The 21212-nt window shown below is 36.8% G+C and overlaps 1 protein-coding gene across 24 annotated transcripts in view; it reads right to left on the minus strand.

Annotated features, from left to right (window-relative positions):
* The window catches only part of KIAA1109 (KIAA1109 ortholog), a 115357-nt gene that overhangs the window by 38328 nt on the left and 55817 nt on the right, over window positions 1-21212 (minus strand). For 22 of the 24 annotated variants that reach the window (XM_030480749.1, XM_030480768.1, XM_030480755.1 and 19 more), the window contains 16 exons: window positions 20916-21118; window positions 18154-18351; window positions 17303-17514; window positions 16784-16935; window positions 15714-15864; window positions 14431-14583; window positions 13036-13276; window positions 11900-12048; window positions 11129-11348; window positions 10063-10221; window positions 8209-8384; window positions 7501-7676; window positions 6179-6885; window positions 4629-4868; window positions 4101-4194; window positions 2562-2612 (listed from right to left, as the gene is read on the minus strand). In XM_030480749.1, the coding sequence (XP_030336609.1) occupies window positions 2562-2612; window positions 4101-4194; window positions 4629-4868; window positions 6179-6885; window positions 7501-7676; window positions 8209-8384; window positions 10063-10221; window positions 11129-11348; window positions 11900-12048; window positions 13036-13276; window positions 14431-14583; window positions 15714-15864; window positions 16784-16935; window positions 17303-17514; window positions 18154-18351; window positions 20916-21118 (3282 nt within the window). The remainder of the gene's footprint in view (window positions 1-2561; window positions 2613-4100; window positions 4195-4628; window positions 4869-6178; window positions 6886-7500; window positions 7677-8208; window positions 8385-10062; window positions 10222-11128; window positions 11349-11899; window positions 12049-13035; window positions 13277-14430; window positions 14584-15713; window positions 15865-16783; window positions 16936-17302; window positions 17515-18153; window positions 18352-20915; window positions 21119-21212) is intronic. The other 2 variants (XM_030480756.1, XM_030480757.1) reach the window with 2 other exon arrangements.

The following is a 21212-nucleotide window of genomic DNA, read 5'->3' on the forward strand; positions in this document are numbered from 1 at the left end:
CATCCTGCTTTTAATGAAGAAACACACAGCATTGTAATGCAACCACAGGCCTATCAACAGCAAATTCAAATTACTGCAGCTCTAGAAACAGTTTTAGGTTTTCACCACTGCACAAGACCTACAAGCGACCTAAGCAGTTATGGATTAATATTTTAGGGTAGACTGCCAAGTAGAAACGATTTCAAAATATGTGAAGAATTTACACAAATAAGAAGGAGGAAACAAATCTTAATTCACGAGTATTTTCAGAAAATCTTTATACAAATCAGCATTACTTAAGGAGCAGACTTATTTTAATCCACCTCTTTAAAAGAAAAACACACGATTATTTCTCTGTTAATGTTTGCTTATTTCCTACTCGCTTCCTGCTTCCCTTCTGACTGAGCTATTGTGAAGCCAATGAAGAATACATTTTTTCCCCATCTGTAACACAAAATTCTACTACATTTCTGTAGTAGCTGTTCAAGCACCACAAGAAAAACTTTCAACTTAAAGGAATCTGCAAGATCTCCTTCGGACCTGTACCAGACAGTCTAGTCTTAACCTATCTTTGTGTAGAAGTTAAAAGTAAGTGTAGTTGGAGTTAAAGTCTGTACTGAATTTACAATCAATTCCAAACACATGAATTCATACGATTTGAAGCACTTCCTTAATTAAAAAAAAATAAAATAAAATAAAAAAAAATCCATCAATATTGGAGGATCAGATTTTAGCAATATTAACTGTGCTTCTCTGCTACGGAATTTCCAACAAATGAATTTTGCTGTCACTTGCCTGGACTACAAAGAGCCTACTTCCATGACAGAATGAAATGCAGAACAATTGTGTTTACACAATACATTTATTTGGAATGAGCACTGCCCATGAGATATCTGCAGTTAGCTTACCTACAGTGCTATGCCATTACTAAATGTTACTAAAATCTTTCATCAGTATTTAAGTTATATACCAGTAATACATTCAGAAGTAATATAATGCTCTTGCATCTTGGAATCACAGAATGGTTTGGGTTGGAAGGGACCTTAAAGATCATCCAGTTCCAACCCCCCTACAGGGACACCCTCCACTAGGCTAGGTTGCTCAAAGCCCCATCCAACCTGCAATTCCACAAATAATCACTCTCCAGACAAACTTGTGAAAAAAGTCTCTGTCCCACTACAGAACTGGCTACAAAGCCACCACTCAACCTAACAGATTTTTGGGAATGTGGGAAAAAGGGGGGAACAGACATCAGCCAGAGGCCCTTAAGATACAGAGGAACTATCACACCAAGTCAGATGAAAATTTGTGCAGTGGCAAATACTTAGAGTATAAATGAAGTGATCCTTCCCTTAATTCCACCCATCAGGAGTTTCTTTTTTGAGGCAGAGGCTGTGTGTGTTCAGGACTCACCACCAGACTCATCTTACATGGATCTGTCCAATCCTTTTAACCATTTAGACTTTCATTGACCACATCACATGGCAATGAATTCAACTATTCAGTGATGCCCTATGCAAAAAAATACTTTCTTTTGCTGGTTTAATGTTGCTACCAGAAAAAAAAGGAAAAAAAAAAAACCCTTAAGATTTTCTTTACATCATTTGCAGTTTTCCAGTCCATCACCTCTCCTTCTAGAGCTACCATCTATAAGAACATCTGAAATTAATCCCATATTATCTGAATACAACACTGAACATACACAAATGCTGTAACAGATAGCAAAATGAACCCAGGATCAGAATACTACTTTGGGGAAAAAAAAAAGAAATATTAAAAGACAGAAAGACAGACAGAAAGAAAAAAAGAGCAGCCTTGCAACTTTTTGGCTACACAACTTTCCTTTCAGAGTACTGCAGGGTCATTGTGTAACAGGGCTTCTAGGTTGGCAGGGCAACAATTCCCAGCTTGACCACTACTGTAGTGAGACCTTCTAGATTTTAGCATCAGAAGTAAGAAAGCAACTAGAAAGAAAAGACTGTATCTTTTGTGAGAGAAAAGACCTACACTCACACGCATGGATCTGGGGGACATGAAGAGTGTCACCTTCATTAGCAGTAGAGGCAGAGGCATAACATTAAGGAAAACATTTTGTATTGGCATAAACTGGTCAGCATGCCTGGCAATTAAACCCAGCACAGAGGTAAAGACAGACCAAAGGAATAGTCCTATTCATGCTGACATCACAACAGGTACTATCTCTCTAAGCACTGCAGTTCCTTACCAGGTTCAAAGTACAGGTAACTTGTCTGTTCCTCTACATTTATGATCATTACTTCACCTCATTAAAGTAAGTATAGAAGCAGATCTAAAGAACTTAACAGCCAGTGAAACCATTACAACAGTACAGTAGGGACTGTATAATATCTGTCCCTAAAGCTAGATTAATATTTACAAGGGGTTTTTTTGACAGATATTTGTTTTTGGACAGGCTACATTAAAAGCTTATCTAGATAATATTGGATGTTAAACTAAAATGTATTCAAGCAACATCTGCCTACACAATCACACACAGCAGGAACACAGCCATTAGCTACACGACAGTTAATTGCAAGACTATTAAACATAATAATATGACATACAGAAACTCTTGTTTGGCTGTGCTTGTAGGAGATGTAGGAAAATCCTCCAGTCTACAGATGAAGATTGAAGAGAAAGCAAGAAAAACAAAAAGCAAATAAAGAATAAACATTCGTGCAAAATTAGTCAGTTAATTACTTGTAACCCACAATATGACACTTACTTTCAAATTTACCAAAGTGAAGTTTAGGGTTTGGTGTTAAAGATTTATCATTGTTTCACCCCCTGTCCTTTTGTACCCTTCCTGTATGAAAGCTCAGTAAGATTATGATGTAAAACAGACATGAAGAACCTCAGTTGCCTTCAGTAACCCTACATGGCTCTCAGATTAGAATTTGTATTTATGCCTCTGTAACACACTTATTGGAAGTGCTTTAGCTGGGGACATGAATAAATAATAAAATTCTGTATGCTTTAAGTTCTATATAGCATCTTCCAAACTAAACAGGAATTAAAAGGAGAGACTCAAGTCACATTATTTAACCCCTTTTCTACAACATTAGTATTCTAAAACCATATCACATACTGAGGGTTACCCAACTAACCTCAAACCACATGAGGGTGATCTACATTACAAAGACTTGTAGTTCGATTGTCATTTTGCAACTCAAACAGAAACAAGTTCAGCTAGAAATAAAGAAAAATAATGCATGCCCTTTCTGAATTTATAAACCTCGCAAAAAAAAAAGTAGTAAAAACGTGGATGCTAAGCCAGTCATTCCAGATATTCCTGCACAAAAAGTGATTCTCCCACCTACCCCTGCCAAGTTGTGTCAATTATTTAAAGGGTGGAGATACAGAAGTGTATAAATAACACAAAGAATCATGGGAGTTCAAAAATAGATCTATTAACAAAACAACACAGATCTTAAATGGGAATAATCAGCACCAGTAGGTTAAATACTCCCTAAAAATCTTGTATGGCTTAATGGAATCTGTAAGCTTCAAAAAGCAACTAGAAGCATAAGAGAAACAACACACGCGACGTACTAAATTTTCTATGCGTACACCACATGGAACAAAATTGGTGCAGAAAGCTCTGAGTACATGACATTTCTTTCTTTTTACAAGAAGGCCCGTCACCTACAATTCTTGAATCAGGTCACTTCTCCATTTACACTGTGATCCTACAATCAGTTCTGACCTTACGAATATCTTTTACTAGAAACAGAAAGGAACAAGAGTGTTTATATTCATGTAACTATGTCTAAGACTTGTGCGATTGGATGCCCTAAACTGAAACCTACTAATAATGTTCACCATATTCCACCTCAGTTTACTCAGATACGCCTTTCACGGAAAAGTCTCCTGTCAATGGGCACATGCAAATACCTTTACAAGTTAAACTCAAGCCCAATTCTGCAACAGCTACATGGTTGCCACCAAACTCTGACTTCATGGATTCTACCTTAAGACATACCACCCATGCTTTCTCCATATTAAGCTACATACCTTTACTCAACTGTCACTCGTACCTGTGACACAACTGATAGCACTTCCATGCACTTGACCAGTTTCACATTTTTGGGCTTCATACTTACTGGATATTTGGAGTAATTCCCTCCAGCAGGACGATATTGACACCTCCTATGTGAGCAGTGGCACACGTCTCAGTCATCTTTTGATGTAGTACATCTTTAAGAAAAAAAGATACTTAACAGCATTTCATTCAAGTGAAATACTTCCAGGTATGGCTACTGCTTTCAAAAACAGTAGCAGGAAAATAATTGAAAAATTACTATTTCAGCAGTCACATGAAGTAATATCAAATTTAAGCTGTGACAAGAATGAAAATTTTAAAAATGAAAGGATAACTTGCGTAAGATTTTCCTTCACAGCATTTTCTGAAAATCTTGCATCCTTTTAAAATCCTTTAGCACCCTAGTGGTAGTTTTTAAAAGAACTTGTTGAATGCTATTATACTATCTATACACACACATAATGTATGTTATGTACATATAAAACCTATTACACATGAAGATAGGTAGGCGTTGGTTATAGGTATGCACACAAATAAACATGTAAAGCTGCCACTGAATTTCATTAGAGTACGTTTTAGCTTATCCCACCTTTCATCTTCTCTTTCAGGGTGAAACTGCCATGGATTCTCTTCAGCTCAGACTCCATGGTTAGTCCACCAATGTCTGCCTCCAGATGGGTTCGGTTCACCATGCCTATCCCAAAGACTATGAGAGTCACATGCTGCGGCTCCGAAGTCACCAGGCTGCGCTTCCTCTGCGCGTCTCTGCCATTATCCTGTTCGTTCTCAAACACCACTCTACAAGCAGGTTCGGTTGGGCTTCGAACACCTGCGAAAATACAAAGGAGTCATTTAAGGATACTTTACAAGAAATACTTGGTATATCTGATCTATATTTGTATTTGAAACCAAAGATCATGTATCTTGTACATCAAGCGAACTCGTTAGGCAAATTATCTGTGGCTCACTTATTCCACTACAGCAACATTGCAACTGAACCAAATCCAAGACACAGTGGGGAAAATAATGAGTGATGTGATTTCATTATTATTCAAAGATATATTCTTATGTACGTTCTATAAATATTCATATTTATGTGATTTTATTGTCAAACAATAAAAATGCTCTGACAGTTTCCAATTGTCCTATTGCTTTTATGATCATTTCACAGCCAAAGGTTCTTACAATTTAGTTTTGGATGCCCAAGTTTTCCTTTTCAACACTCAGAGCATAAAAACAATGTAACAAAAATCTCTGTAGAGATACCATAGCTGTGGATATGATATTCTGTGCATGAAAGATACTGCCCTCTTTTTAACAGCTCTCATTTGACATATTCTCAGTTTTTCATTCTTTATTTAGAGTTAAGTCCAAACAGAATATGCCTAACTAGTAACTATACCATGCCCTGCACATTTACAGCAACCTAAGTTCACCAACAAAAAGTTTGATGCTAAGTCAGCTCTCGTATTTTCACTGTTGTGCTAAAATACACTGAAAATAGAGAACAACGATGACCCCAAACCTCAAAGCTTTTGGTGAAATTATGGCCCTCACACCTGTAATCTTTGCTGGACTTCATCAAAATCAGTACTTCACCTTTTCTTTTCTCAAAGCTAGGTTCGCAGTTTATATTTTTACTCAGTCATTCCCAGGGCTAGAAATCATGTCCCTCAGGATCATGCGCTTACGTGCTTTCACAGAATGAGAATATACAGCATTTCCACCAGCTGCTTGACAACAAAATAGCACGTAGGGAGGAACAAACTCAATCCACTCAATTAACCAAAAAAGTTAACCTTTTAACACAGTCCCACACTCACTGCAAATTCAGATTAACAGAGCTGCACAAAAATATCTGACTTTAAAACCAATCAATTAACACATATTTGACTAAGTCTAGGATTGAAAGAATCAAAGCATACTATAAAGGCAGGAAAATTTAATTTTTTTTTTTTCTTTTATACATCTTGGTGAAATAATTACAAGCTCCCTCCCCCCATCCTCACCACTTGTCCCTCTAATATGAGTTAAATGGGGTCCGCAACTTTCAAAACCCACCTTACGGTCAAGCTTTAGAAGAGTACACTTGAGCTAAAGCACACCCTGTAAATTATTTGGATTCATGAACTAGTTTACCTGTTGGACCAAAAGTTTCAGAAGACTTTTCTAAAATCCCAGTTGGATCAGAAATGAGTGAATAGAAGTTCAACAGTTTGTACATATTTTGCCAGCACTCCGCAGAAGGTTCACTCTGTTCCGACACAGTAATAGAGTCAGAATCATCCATATGAATGGTCATGTGGTCAACCACATCTTTCGAACCTTTCCTGGACACTTTAGAAGTTCTTCTTTCTGACCTCCCCAAGGAATTCTTGTTTCGAGACTCTTTTTTATTGTTCTCATTGTTTGTTCGTTTGTTCTTGGTGTTGTTCACTCTGTTACCTCCATTAAGACTTCCTCGAGAGCTTCGGCTGAAGTCAGAAGAGCGAAAGTCTCTGTGTTTGCGGGTTTTAAAAGTAGGTGTCGGAGAGGCTGATCCAGCTGTGTATCTGCTAAGTTTGATGTCCGTCTGCGTGGCTTTGATATCATCAATCATTGTACTGAACTGATGAATAAGACGAACTAGTGCCATGTCTACATGCTGGCTTATGGACTGGCAAGAAATTGTAAAATTACAGTGGAAAGTATTATAATAGCGTTTATTCAAGTCATGAAAAGAAAGTGCATTAGTGGAGTTATGAGGCGTGCACATGGATTTCTCCATTACAACAGCACTAATACTGAAAGTTTCCAACATCAATGCTGGTTTGAATTCAAGAGGGGGAAGATTGACAGCTCCTTGCCTAAGGAAAGAAAAAAATACAAGTAATTACTTTGTTTCTTTATATGGAGTCAAACACTTTTTTACTCAGTGGTACATCTAATTTACGGAATCCAACCTTTTACTCCCCTTAGGATCACCTCCTTATCACAGTTCTAAATATAGCAAATGAACTTTTATTCTTTCATACTGCATGTTACTAACATAGTAATCATTCAATTCGACGTTACGTTGGCACCCAATCTTTCCATCGTAACCTAAAGCTTTGCCCAAAATTGGTGGGGGGAAGATTCAGCATTTACACTGAAATTAACAAGCTCATTTACAGAATTAATTACAAAACGGCATTTAAGAGCCTCTCTACTGTCCCCCATGATTATTCCCACCAGCTCTCCCTTCCCCAATCTCCAATTTTCAAAAGTAGCTGAGATTCAAACACTTATAATTTCCAAACCTTTCCCTAGAATGATTAAAAAAATAACGATATTCTAACAGGAAAACAAAATGGGTAAGATTAAAAGAATAAAGGGCTGCTTCTTATTCTATGGAAGTGCTTTGGAATTCTGTATCTCCACATGAAAAACTTATTTTCTGTTCTTTAACCAATATACATATTTTCAAATATCTCACAACATACCTTCGAGCTCGCTTGCTTTTTCTTTCCTTTGCTGTATCTGAATCAACAATATCTGCTCTTAGGCAGTCCAAAGTTCCTGAGAAGGAAAGGTACTCTCCAAAGTACATTCTATAGCAGAGTGGCATTGCATCCTGAGACTGAATTCCTGTGTAACTCAGAAGAGGTTTGAAAACAACCTACAAAACAAAACCCACTGATTTACTCCTTATGGTCCAGATTATTCCTATAATCTCACTCCATCATTTGTTGATCTACAATATTTACAATGTCAGCTACATTATATAGAACATGTTTAAGTTTTATTGACAGTGCTGTAAAACAGAAAGAAAGGTGATAAAGAGAAGCTTCATGGACTTCCTGAGTAAAAACATTGACTACACAGCAAGCTAGCATTGAATGCTTAGCTATGAGAGCAAGGTTTCTGCATGTTCCCCTCAGTGAATGTACTCTGGAGAACTAGGTTAATCTCATAAGTACTCTAATAGGTTCTTTGGAGTTATAAAACAATGCTCTATTAATCACCATTCATAAAGTTTGTTATAGGACATGTCAGAGGTTTCTTGAGCCTTTCATCTTTGCATAGGAATGCAGAAGAAATGTGTATAAAACCAGGATAACATTTTCATCATTGTAAGACCTTTTTTTTTTTTTTTTAAAAGCAATATTTTTCCGTATGGAATCCAAAATACCTCAGCAAACCACACTTACCTGTGCATCTGCTAGCTGCACAGCAGGAAACCCCTTGTTCCCCTCTTCTACACCTGCAATGTCATCCTGACTGGTGCTGTGTTGTGAGTGTGTGCCATCCAGGGTGTTCTGGTCACTAGACAAAACTGTGTTGAAGTCTGAAGCAGAGGGTATAGTAGGAAGGTTGGGTGCCACACCTGAAAAATAAATACTCATGGAACACTAACACCACAGCAAATTTTAACACCACCAACTCTATTAATTCAGCAAGATTAGTTATATAGAAACACATGCCATACACATAGAAAGTCAGAGCCCTAGTCAGGTCTATAACCTCACAAAATTAGCATTCAGTGTAAAGAAACAGTCTGATACTGCTGAAACCAGTAATAGAGATATTCTAACTCATATCTGGACAGCACAAAAATATTTCCTTCTTTTTGTCTTCCTTTCCAAGGCCTTTTGCCTGTACTGTATTCTGCAGGGTACGCACCTCCTCTTTAAACTGAAATAGTTTATAGGTTGAGTAGCCTACACCATCAACCAAAGGAAAGATTAGCTACACTTGCAGATACTTTCTTTTGGCTTTCAATGTGCTATAAGCTTCTGGGTTTCATTAGTCCGAATGCAAGATCCACCAATTAGATGTCTATAGATTAGTCTCTAGTCAAATATGCTCTTCATAAAAATGACTGTGGACAGGCACTTCCCTGCAGTTGCTCTATTCACAAACAATCAGCACAAGGGCAATGCTCAATCTCCTGAATCTTTAGGCTGGACAGGACTTAATCAACCTCCATGAGACAGAGTTGCTATATCAGTATAAATTAATCCTGGTTCTCCAAAACTCAAGCTTACAGCACTTATCAAAGCACCATGACTACACACCTCCACAGAAAACTGGTTTGGATAGCTTTGTGTCTGAGTTAAAATGACTAAGTCTTAATTACAGGAACATGAGCTTGTGAACAAACTGTTACAGTTTCAATAGAAAAAAGTATAGCTGGGGGGGGAAGGGTTGGAGAAATAAAAATTTGAAAGCTATACTTCTACCCTATGATTCTTTTTGTAGAGAAACACGTTCCAGTTTATAGAGAAGCCACACCAGTTAAGCAGCATGTACGCCACAAAGATGTTTTGTAGGATCATTTGTTCAATATTAAAACCAAATTAAAACAACTTGTTGCCTAAGATTAATATATTACTGTTGAAAGACCATTAATAGAAGAAACGTTCAAATTCAGTGTCAGTGATAAAGAAAATCAAGATATACATATTTGAGGATTATGAGTGATGGCAGGCTTACAATAATAATAAGCCGGAATAAGTCGTTATGTATTGGTTTCTTTAACACATTTAAGACTTTCAGTTATGTATATTTCCTTTTCTCCCTTCCCTTACACCAGTTGATGACTTCCCATTCCTGAAGAACTATATACTCAAAATAGAGGTTTATGTTTAGTATCAAAATAGAACTGAGAAAGAGCAAGGATTCCAACCTACAAAATCTTTATTACAAAACCAGCACATGCAAATTAGATTAAAAATAACTTAACAAGATCCAAGGAACTCTGCAACTGAGGATGATTTTATGGTTTAGCTGTGGGCAGCTACACATGGTTTTGGAAGCTACATTTACAGTTCCAAATATAAGAAAAAGCTACATTTTTGGAGGCAGGGTGAGGGAAATGAAAACAACAGTTTTGCTTAAATCACATTTGTTCATTTTCTGATTTGCTGAGAACTCCCACAAGTAGTATTTACATCTGTTAAACTTAAGTCTCTTGCTCAATTACTTTCAGAAAGAATATCGTAAACATGGAACAGCCAACCCAGAATAATCTCTTAAATCCATCCAGCTGTAATTAGCGATACCTGTTGGAAGACTATTGTGTCCAGATTTGGTGGCCGGACTTTCTTGTACTACACTTCCTCTGTTGCCCACAGCATTTGACATCCAGTTATAGAAACTCACAGAAGATGGTTCAGACAGCAAAGGATGTTCAGATAACATGTCTGTGGCCACAGTATTTCCTATACAGATAAATCAGAAGCTTTAGCATTTGTTGCATCAAAGTCAACAAAAACCAGGAATGCAGCAATAATTTTACTGACGCCTATTTACTGTAAAAGTCAGCCTAATCCTCAAAGCTTATTCCAGTAAATTATGTGTCAAATAGCACTACAGGTACTACACCACAGAAGTTATACTATGACACTAATGAATGTTGCACTACAAGTGCATTTGCTTATCTCTACCATTAATTAGAAGAAAGGAGTCATTAAGAAACCAAAATACCTTTTTTTCTGAATAATACTTCATTGCCTGACAGCAAAGGAGAGACATTTTAAAGAAAATGAATGCAGTATCAAACTTATATGGTTTTCTTTTTATAAATTATAATAATGCACTCTGAACAATAATACAGAACATTCAAATTTCAATGTATGTATTTCAAACTTCTCTGAAACACATTTGTTCAAAAGACCATTACTAAAAATATGCAAATCATTATACACAAATGAAGTTACTGGAACATTAGTTTTAGTCCACTTTTTGAGCTACTTACAAGGTCAAGAAAAAATTCCAAATACAGAACGATCATTTCCTTATTCATTCAAGAAGACTCATTTAAGTAATTATGTATTATACTCAAAAAGTAGTAATGCTAAGTAAAAGGAAAATATTTCATTTTGTTAGTTTTAATTTCTTTTCCGAACCTGAAGCACTTGCTGTTTGTTTCCAGGAAATGGTATGATATAGCGATATCTAGGAACTGCTATTAAAAACTAGGATTCTTATTTGGGGGGAGGGAGTGGCAAGGTGAGATGTTAAACAGAAATGATAACTCACAGTGAAAATACAATACCTTTTCTAAATCATTAAAATAAAACCAATCCTTCTTTCCCCTCCCTTTAGCTTACTGAAGCTGCATCATACCTGTTCTTGTTAAAGAACTACTTTTAACTGCAGTTGTACTTCTTTGAGGAGTCCCTTCCAACAGATTATGCAGGCTAGGAAAACTCCCAGTAAGATAGCTGAGCAGACTTTCTTTTCTTGGGCTTTCTTTGACTGCCATTCCAGAACGGCCAACGTGCACTGGTGAATCTGTAGCTGTGTCTCCACTAGTGTAGCTTAGGGAATGGTATGGATGTATACCCTTGTGAAGAAAACAAACAAACTAGTGAAGCACTGTGTAAACGGCAAAAAGGAAGCAACATTTGGTCTGAATATGAGAACACAACACCTACAAAATTCTCATTCCTGCAAACTTTTAGACAAGTAGCAGTTCATCTGGCGCAGGTTATACACCATACAAGTACTACTGAATTCTCAAGTATTAAAATAATTTTATGTATAAAATCAGTTTTAAAAGCCTAACACGTAAAAAAATGGAACTGCAGATGCATAGAATTCACCTAAAGCAAGTTTGCAGAAGGAACAGTGCATACCACTGAATATAAGCCTCATTTGTATTCGGTCTTCATCTGAAGACCAAATCTCTTTCAGCCCTAGTATAATGGTGAGTGTAACCTCTGGGAAGGGCAAGAAGAGAAGCTGGGGATTTCTGGCACCAAGTAGAAGGCTCCTGATCTGCCTAAAGGCTTAAAACAACCAGGAGTGAGCAGCAAGTGACTGAAGAAGCAGAACTGCTTCTTAACAGGCCAGCTACAAACCACTTTTCCCTCGTGCATGGCACTAGGAACTTACCTTTATTTTCAGAACAGAATCACTGTGAGTGTGAGTCTTGGATAATTTCCTCATGATCTCAGCACCAGTTACAGGCCCAGAAGAGCCACCAGCAGGTGGAGGGCGATTAGCTGTTCCTTCCAAGAGCATTGTATGCTCGCTGACAGTAGCTGGAACAAGCAAACATTTTTTCTCATTTGTATATATAGGGAAAATCAAGATTATCTGTTATTAGGTATATTTATTTACAAGCAGCCATGAACTTCCAAATTCAGACATGCACCTATACACAGCTTCTAGGGAATTTTAAGACAAAAAAAAAAGATCTAAGACACGGGACTACTGGACTTTGTTTAAAATCCTTCTGTCCTTTCAATATCGTACAGCTGTTGCTCTGTGCTACAAATCCAAAAGCAAACTGCCAAATTTCACTTTCTTTTGCTGACTCTGGCACAGCTGATCATTTTTTGAATTAAGATGCTTACATTTGCATGAATTCCATCTATAAGTAAATGTATACAAGGAAGCAAAATTGCCACTTCAAAAATTTTTGGTGCAAAACAGAATAATATACATGGGGGAGGGAAATTAAAATACTTCACTAGTTCTGATAGTCTCTCTAACAGTCTGCTCAAGCAAAGCAGATATTTTAGAGACAGAGGCAAAAAAACTCCATCATACTGTATGCTTACATACAAGTTTCACACACAAACATCTTTGGGTTTTCTCTTTTTAAGCTGATAAATGCTACCTGGCAAAGAACAAATAAAAAGGCTGGTATGAAGGTATTCCTGGGAGAGTTCATAGAATTGCATGTTACATTTCCTACCTAACATCAGAAGCTCACAAGAGAATCCTAATTACCAGGTAGCAAATAATTAAGTTGACATATTTTGTGCAGTAAAGAACAAGACAAAGCATGCGATGAAAGACAAGTGTCCTGTTTTGTTTTTCCCCAAATAAATAATAATTATTATAATACTATAATTGTAAGCAGCAGCTTCAAAATAAAGATGATTCTAAAAAAGAAGCTTAATGACTCTAAAAAAAGAAGAATATAATGTATTCAAGCATTAAAACTAAAGAAGATAGAAATGATCTCAGAAGAGCTAGTTGACGCTATGAATTTTTACGGAGACCGAAGTACACAAAAATACCTGCATCAAATTCAAACTCTGCTCCGTCAGCACTTGTGTCACTCTGAAGAGCCCCTCCGTTGTCTAATCCAAGTCCATCCTCAGGGTCGTGGCAAGCATTCATTTGCAATTTCACTGGCTGAGTTGGCCTGTGTAAGCTAACTCCTTTAAAGGCTGGGGTCACCACAATGAACTTCATCCACTGCCTTGCTAAGGCAACTAGACCTTTCTTTAAGGTTACTAAGGCAGGAAGGCCATCACTCTTAAAAAACAAACAAACAAACAAACAACAAATGCATATCACAGTATTTTAAAGTAAACTGAGGGGGGTGGTGGTGTCAGAACTCCCTTAGAGCTAACTGGTAAAAATTATAGCTTCGTTGAACACCCTAAACACATTCATCTGCTTGACTTGAGGATCTAGCCCAAAGGGGCCGAAAATAAACAACAGGAAACAGGTTTATTAAATATGAAACTAAAAGTACTTAAGTAATTATAAGGCTCTGAACTATGGCCTAAAATTCACAACAGCACTAGATTGCCTGTAGAAACAGAACTGAAATTAGTAAGATGAGGTTTTTTTCCCATTGTTGGTAAGCAGTATTTTAAAAACATAAATGTGAGGCAAAAATAGGGATTGTTTTGATTGCATCACTGAACTATGCTAAAGAAAAAAGCTTTGAATCACACAGGGCTATTTCTGCCACAAATTGGGCTATTTCTGATCACTGGGCTCTCAGCTGAATGTGTTGAAAAATATAGTGTTTAAATCTGACAGCTGTGGAATTGGATTATGAAAATGACACAAAATCAGGAAGAAACACTCCTCCTTATGCCAAATATGTTTGTTCAAACAATTATTCACCCCTACAAAACAGACATTTACATTCTAAAGGAACAAGAAAAAGATTAGATACTTAAGCCTTAAGGTTTATACAACTTTAGCTCTTTTCTTAAACTGTCTGCATTTTTTAAGTATTTCTAAGACATGAAAAGTAATTTTGAGGACAGGATTTGGAATAAGCTAATAAGGCGCTTGCCTTATTGAGATTTATTCAATTTTAAAATTACAGATGCAAATTTTTACTGCTTTACTGCTATCTTTAAGGAAAACGAAATCTGATTAAAATGACATTAATAATTTTAAAGACATGCCTTTTAGGTTTATGATTCCTCATGTATTTACTAATAAAATAGCTTGATAACAAATTTTGCACATACACGGGCCACAACAAAACCAGCAGATCTGAAATGAGAGAAGCCATATCTACTTATCAATTTAAGGCTATACACGAGTTTGGGTTATATTTTCTTGTTTGTTAACTTTCCTTAATCTGTTACCTACTTTGAGACATTAAAATTGGTACATTTGAAACTAACCCACTGAGTTATTTCCATTTTTACAGGGTAACTCACCATGGTGGCGTCCTCAATAATGGAGTAATTTGCTTGATGAAGGTAATGGTGCAATATATTACACAGTAAACAAGAAGGATTTTCTTGCAAGAAACGAGCCACTTTGGTAAGCCTGTTGTACTTGCTTCTCAGAGGAAAGTGCACACTTTTATTCTAGATTAAAATATAACAGTTTTTCACATGTGAACATGCTTGCAAATGGAACACACTCATGACCTACAAGGTTTCCCCTATGATACCACAAACTTCTCACCCCTTTTTGAACTTCCACAACAAAGATTTGCCGTACAGATACCTACCTTATTTTAAATAGCGTATGTGAAAAATCGTACTTGATACTTATTTATACAAAGTAATAAAACAGAAGGCTGGATTCAAATTGCAGACTTTGTAAAGTTACTTCCAGACTAATAGACATATATGCACAGCTAGCTGAGATTTTAAAAGAAACTATTCATTCCTAGTTATAGAAAAACTAGGGACTCTTCTAATGTTGTTTAATGCTAGGAAAAGGCTGGGAAAAGAAATAGGAAGGAAAGTAGCAGTAAGAGACTGCTGTAAAGGATGACTTTTGAGTACAGCAGAAAATTAATCCTGACACTAAGCTTGTCAATCTTACAATGCAAGACATGATCTCAGCAACGAGTATCATCTCGAAACCTTCCCACTAGATGGTGCCAAGTAAACGAACAGCCTAATACTGCCTACACACGAAAAGCTCATTAGCAAATCACTGTAACACACAATTTGTCATAAAAGCTCTACCAATCCTGGTTTTCAAAAAAAAAATTGTCTATTTTGTGTTTCTTGCTATAATGTTTCACCCTCACTATGCTTGTTCTCCCTTGCTCTAACAAGTGGGTCCAATAACACAATGATTCCGTACACTGCAGGAGCACAAAATTCACAACTTCTCCTGAAAGATACCCTGAATATTTCATAATTCAACATACTTTCATATTTCATAAAATATACCAGATACTACAGCCATTATTTCTTACTCTTCCTTTTCAAAAGGCACAAACTCCAGTTATTTTACCTGGAGGTACACTCCTGCAAAGAAGCGCAAGACTTCCTCACTGGTAACAGCTGAATTTTTTTCCACTGAAATTTAGGTTGTGTACAAAAATCACAGGTAGCAAGTTCTTGCGACCACTTCTGGAAGTCAGGGCTTATAATAGGTTCTGTAACTTTACTGAAAATATCCATAATCTTTAATATATATACTACATAATACACTGTTCTGCTCTGCTCTGCCTATTTACTTTCTAAAGGTCATTTACCTCTAATGCTTCTGTCATAATGCACCCCATAACAGCACAGATTCGCAGGGTTCCTTCCGTTTCTAGTTTATTTAATGAGGATTTCACTTGATCAATGGGAACAAGCCAAGCACCAACTGCAGGCGTTGCAGTACTCAAGAGGTTCAGCTGCCTATTGAGAAAAATGAAAAAATTGGGTATTCACATTTAGCAGCAGCAATTCGCAAGATTTTCTAATGCTATTATGAATTACATTCAAATAGGTGGAATGCGACAGAAGAATGTTACAGGCATTTTGCCCAGAAAATGACAACTTGCAAAAAAGTACCTAAGGCAGGTTTTGTTTTACTTGCTCACACACTCGTGACTTCATCCACTCTTGCTACCGCTACTCCCTCCTCTTCCCACTTGTATTACCTACCGAAATCAAACAGTTCGAAATTCTCATCACTGAATCCCACATTAACTGTTACACAATAGGTCATGAAGTACTTTTGCTGAAGGGTTGTGGCAAGAATATTAGCAAAACCACAAAGAGTATTTTCTAATTTATAGTTCTATACTGAAATTAAACTACTGACAGGAATATTTGGCTTATTCTATAAACACAGTATGAAAAAACTATCTTCGAAACATTTATCTTGAACTTTGTAGTGCAAGGGCAGTAAGATCATGGGCTAAGCATCAGGTTGAATACCAAAAGAACTGAGTGGTTCTCTTCTCTAGCATTTATCCTACTCAAAACAAACACCCTTCCCTGCCTTTCTCCTTCATACTTTTTAGTCTCACTGGAAGATTTTTACTCTTTTCTTAGTTTCATTGTTGAGTTTTTTTGTTTGTTTTGTTGTGGGTTTTTTTAATCTTTTTTTTTCTTCTGTTAATCATGTGTAAAAATTTTCTAGCAACACTTCCATATAAATGACAACAATGAAAAATTGAAGGAAGAGTTACTGTGGTATATGTAAATTACAAATTTTTCATTTCCAGAGAAGGAACAGAAGTTATTGAAGTTACAATCAGAATCTACCAAACACAAGTGCAATTTAACAAAGCAAAAGTGTCACTTTCTTTTAAATTAGGTAAAATTATACCTTGAAAATACATGGGCTGGAGAGCGCACATTGGTAGGGGCTGCAAAACTAAACCAAATTTCTTTGATTGTTAACTTCATGCTGCAAGAATCTGGGGGAGGAGGCATCAAGGGTATATCTTTTTTTAGATCATCAGATTCAACCCCTTCATCCTTAAAAAAGGAAACACAAAGTCAAAAGCGAAATTGTTTTCCGAAGTGATTACGCTGGGTGACGCTGACATACCATACTGTGCACTGCTCATCAGAAATAGTTTCATATGTATTTAGGAAGAAAAAAAACCAAACCAACAAACTAATGCTGTCCACCAATTCTCCCCAGATAATACCAAGAGACCTGCAGAAAGCTGACAGTTTAGTGTGCAAGTAGATAGCATGAGTACAGTTGGAACAAGTTAAATTGTCAGATTTTTCATTATGAATGTTAATAACCAAAAAAAACCAACAACCCAACCCCAAAAAAACACACACGCAAAAAGCCCGACCCAAGACCAATCATTTCTACATAGTAGGTACATACCTGCTCATCTGATACTGAATTTCCATTAATATCCGAAGAGGGACTTGTTCTATCACAAGGAAGGTTGTCGTCAGACACATCAGTATTATAACCACTACCAGTTGGAGAATCTGAGGAGTTATTCGATGCAAGCAATCCACCTCTTTCTGTATCTCTTGATTTACCCATGACTCCAAATGTATTATACAATACTGCTCCAGATTGCCTTCCTCCTGTAAAAGCACCCATACTAAGACTGTAAGTGTTTGCTGTGCATAAACATCTATAAGTTATGTCCCATGGAAAAGATCTGCACTGAAGAGGAGAAATATATATGATTTTGATTAAACAAGATGCATTACCATTCTACATAACAATTTATCACTACACTTTCTAGACAAACATCTAGTTGTAGAGTTTCTGATAGCTTGTTCCAAGTAGATGAAGAGCACACACATGAAGACTATTTTTAAACACTATTCATGAAAAGAATAACTTGGGTGACAGAAAATACATATATACCGTTTTCTTTTTTTTCTTTTTGAAGCTAGCTTTCCCTCTCCCAAAGCACCTTACTGTGGGTATGATTGAAAGGTCATGATTGAAGTGATCAGTGAAAGTATCGCTTTCTACCTTCACTTTGACACCAGTTTATATGATATTATTTCATTCACTATTATAAGTGGGTTTGATTACTAAAAGGTCCTTTACTGTATAATATACTATGTGATATTTACAATAGATGTGTACTTTTTAGTGTTACCCACATTCAGCAATTTCTAATCAAATTAATTGCTAATCTAAAAGAGCTAACAACAGAATTGTTAGCAGTTCCATGAAACAAAATAACATAAAGCCTATATAAGCTTTACCTTTTATAGTTAAATTTTCAATTCCACACTCGAACATTATCCAACCCCACTTCTCTTGACTAGGCCCAATTCGAGTTACATCTGGAACAGCTTGTTGATCTGTTTCATCCACAAAAGCAAACTCATCCAATTCTTCCAAAGTAAAAAGAACTTTTGATTTCCCAAAAGGAATTGCTGTTATTGCACAAGTTCCAATATCTGTGACAACAAACACATTTATCACTTTGTTAGAAACTGAAAAATACTTTACATCTTCAAATACTTCTCTGAAGCTTACAATGTTTTGCGAGTGTTGTCCCTTCAGTATTCCTCAATACTGAAAAACAAAGGGAGAAAAAAAAAGGCAAGAAAGAAAAAAAAAAATTAAAATTGAAACACGAGCAAGAAAAAAAAAGCATAGAAAGAGGAAGAACCACCTTGCTCCTGGTATATTAATACAGGCAGAGTAATTTTTAAGTTCAGAAAAAACAAGGACCAAGCAACACAAAGTTAAAGCTTCGAGACATACCCAATCCTAATCCATCTGCTTTCTTTGTCTTTTTCTAGAGTCATGATTCCAAAGACGTGTATAAACAAGTTCTTCAGATTTTTATCTGAAACTAGCAATTGGCCTGAAACTACCAAAAAAACCCCAACCTAAAACATTACTACTAAATACCTAAGGTTTAATAGGAAAAAATGGCAGCAATACTGACAGTCCTCTTGGACAATATGTTTTAGTAGAAACACATTTGGTATTAACTATAGCATACTTGAAGGATATCTAGAAATTATGTTCTAATTTTAATTCAAAGACTGCTTCTTGGATGGAAGAATGGCTATGTCTGTGTTGGACAGGTGTAAAGCACTAAGTCTCACTGATCCCTAAGATGATAGAGACTCAAGCAGTTTTAAATTCATTCTCTTCTTCACTGTCTAAGATCCAGGAGGGTACTATGCCACCTTGATTTCTTTGATGTTAGCATGCAACTTAAATAGAAATCCTTTCTTCTAGGGACATTTCTGAAGAAACATTTTAAATAATTTTATACCCATCACATATTAACTCACAGAGCTAAATGTCAAATGTCTGAGGGAAAGAACTACACTGAATCAATTTATATCGCTTCCAATCCTCACTCTCTGACCCCAACTTATAACTGCAATCACTTTTGAAGTATACGTGAAATGCTAAGATCCCTAGAAAAAAATTTCGCAACCATTTTAAATAGAAGATGAGGAGTTTTCTTGGTCAGAATTAAAAAATTACTTGGTGTCATGGTTTGAGGCCAGCCGGTAACTCGGAACTACGCAGTCGCTCGCTCTCTCCTGCCCTTCTTCCTCCCCCTGCTCCCAGAGGGATGGGGAGGAGAATCGGAAGAATGTAACTCCCACGGGTTGAGATAAGAGCAGTCCCGCAACTAAGGTATAATACAAAACCACTACTGCTGCCACCAATGATAATAATGATTAGTGAAATAACAAGGGGAGAGGATACAATTGCTCACCACCCGCCGACCGATACCCAGCCCGACCCGAGCAGTGATCTGGGCCTTCCGGGTAACTCCCCCTGGTTTATATACTGGGCATGACATGCTGTGGTATGGAATACCCCTTTGGCCAGTTTGGGTCAGGTGTCCTGTCTCTGCTTCCTCCCGGCTTCCCCTCCTCCCTGGCAAAGCATGAGACTGAGAAAGTCCTTGGTCGGAGTAAACATTACTTAGCAACAACTAAAAACATCGGTGTTATCAGCATTGTTCCCAGCCTGAAAGTTAAAAAACACAGCACTGCACCAGCTACTAAGAAGGAGAAAAATGACTGCTGTAGCTGAACCCAGGACACTTGAATCTTGAATGTCTGCAGCATACTTAACACAAGACACTACTGCTAAGATTCTACCTATAAGTCAGTAATAACTGAGTTAACCATTTTCACGTTCTCTCATTGCTTTTGTTTTCTTCCAATTTCATCTGCTCGCATCTTTGCACAGTGATGGGGTTTTTTGTTAGTTGTTTTGTTTGTTTATTGTGTGTCAATCATACTTGCTTCACAGGCCACCTCCTCATGTCCTAAACATTCCTGTTCTTTACAGGCCAGAGCAAAACAGGGCCCTAACTGGTATACATTCTACCAAAATTGCATCCGTTTTAACAAGAATTGCCTCTACTTTTGGTCATCTTTTCCAGGTTAGCTTTTAGAGGATGAGGAGTTATAGCAGCTGACTTTAATTCATAGCCGCTGGAAGGAATTTCCTTAACACAAACAAGAAGGAAGACAAATGGCTAGGTCTTATGTTCAGTTTTATAGCCATAATTAGTCAAAAAACTACAGCTTGTCATGCTGAAATTGCCAGTACAACAGGCACATTATACCTATCTTGAGATTGTTAGCAAGTAGTAAGAAAGCAAAGAAGTGTAATTCATTCCCAGCATCAGGTGACAAAAAATGGTAGCTGAAGAGAGATTAACTGGGAGGAAGGGAGCCCAGGACTGAAATTTACCAGTGCATAGCAATATTTACAATGCATATATCAAGTGCTTAGAAGTTAGTCTTAATAGTTTTCACTCTGCCTACATTTAAATCTAGCACTTTAGTAGAACAGCAGAAAATAATTCAGAACAACCATCCCACACTTTTCAGAATATCTGCAAAATCTCCACATTCAAGTGCCTTTTTATCTGAGTTGATAAAAAAACCCACAACCAAACAAGATCAAAGCCAATTATAACCACTTGCCTCTATGAAAACTGACATTTCCACAATTTAAACAAAAAAAGGCTTACCCGTTGTATCAAGGCCTCTAAGTTGCCCATGAACGCGATGGATGTTCAATTTTGCAGCAATTTCTTTTCCCTTTTCTGCTCCAGCATTGGATCTCAGTGAGCCAGAAGACTGAGGCTGCATTTTACTGGTTTGGATGTAACGATCAAATGTGACAGAATTCCTCCCAGTTTCTGCATTGCTTGAAGTCTCCTCAACTATACCCCTTTGAGTATAGGGGAGAAAAAAAGAAACCCAACAATTAAGCGAATCTCAGATAGACATATTTCATTTGATTATCTTTGTTTAAAATTTTAAGT

This window comes from Strigops habroptila, chromosome 3 (assembly GCF_004027225.2).
Source record: "Strigops habroptila isolate Jane chromosome 3, bStrHab1.2.pri, whole genome shotgun sequence".
Classification (NCBI taxonomy): Eukaryota; Metazoa; Chordata; class Aves; order Psittaciformes; family Psittacidae; genus Strigops; species Strigops habroptila.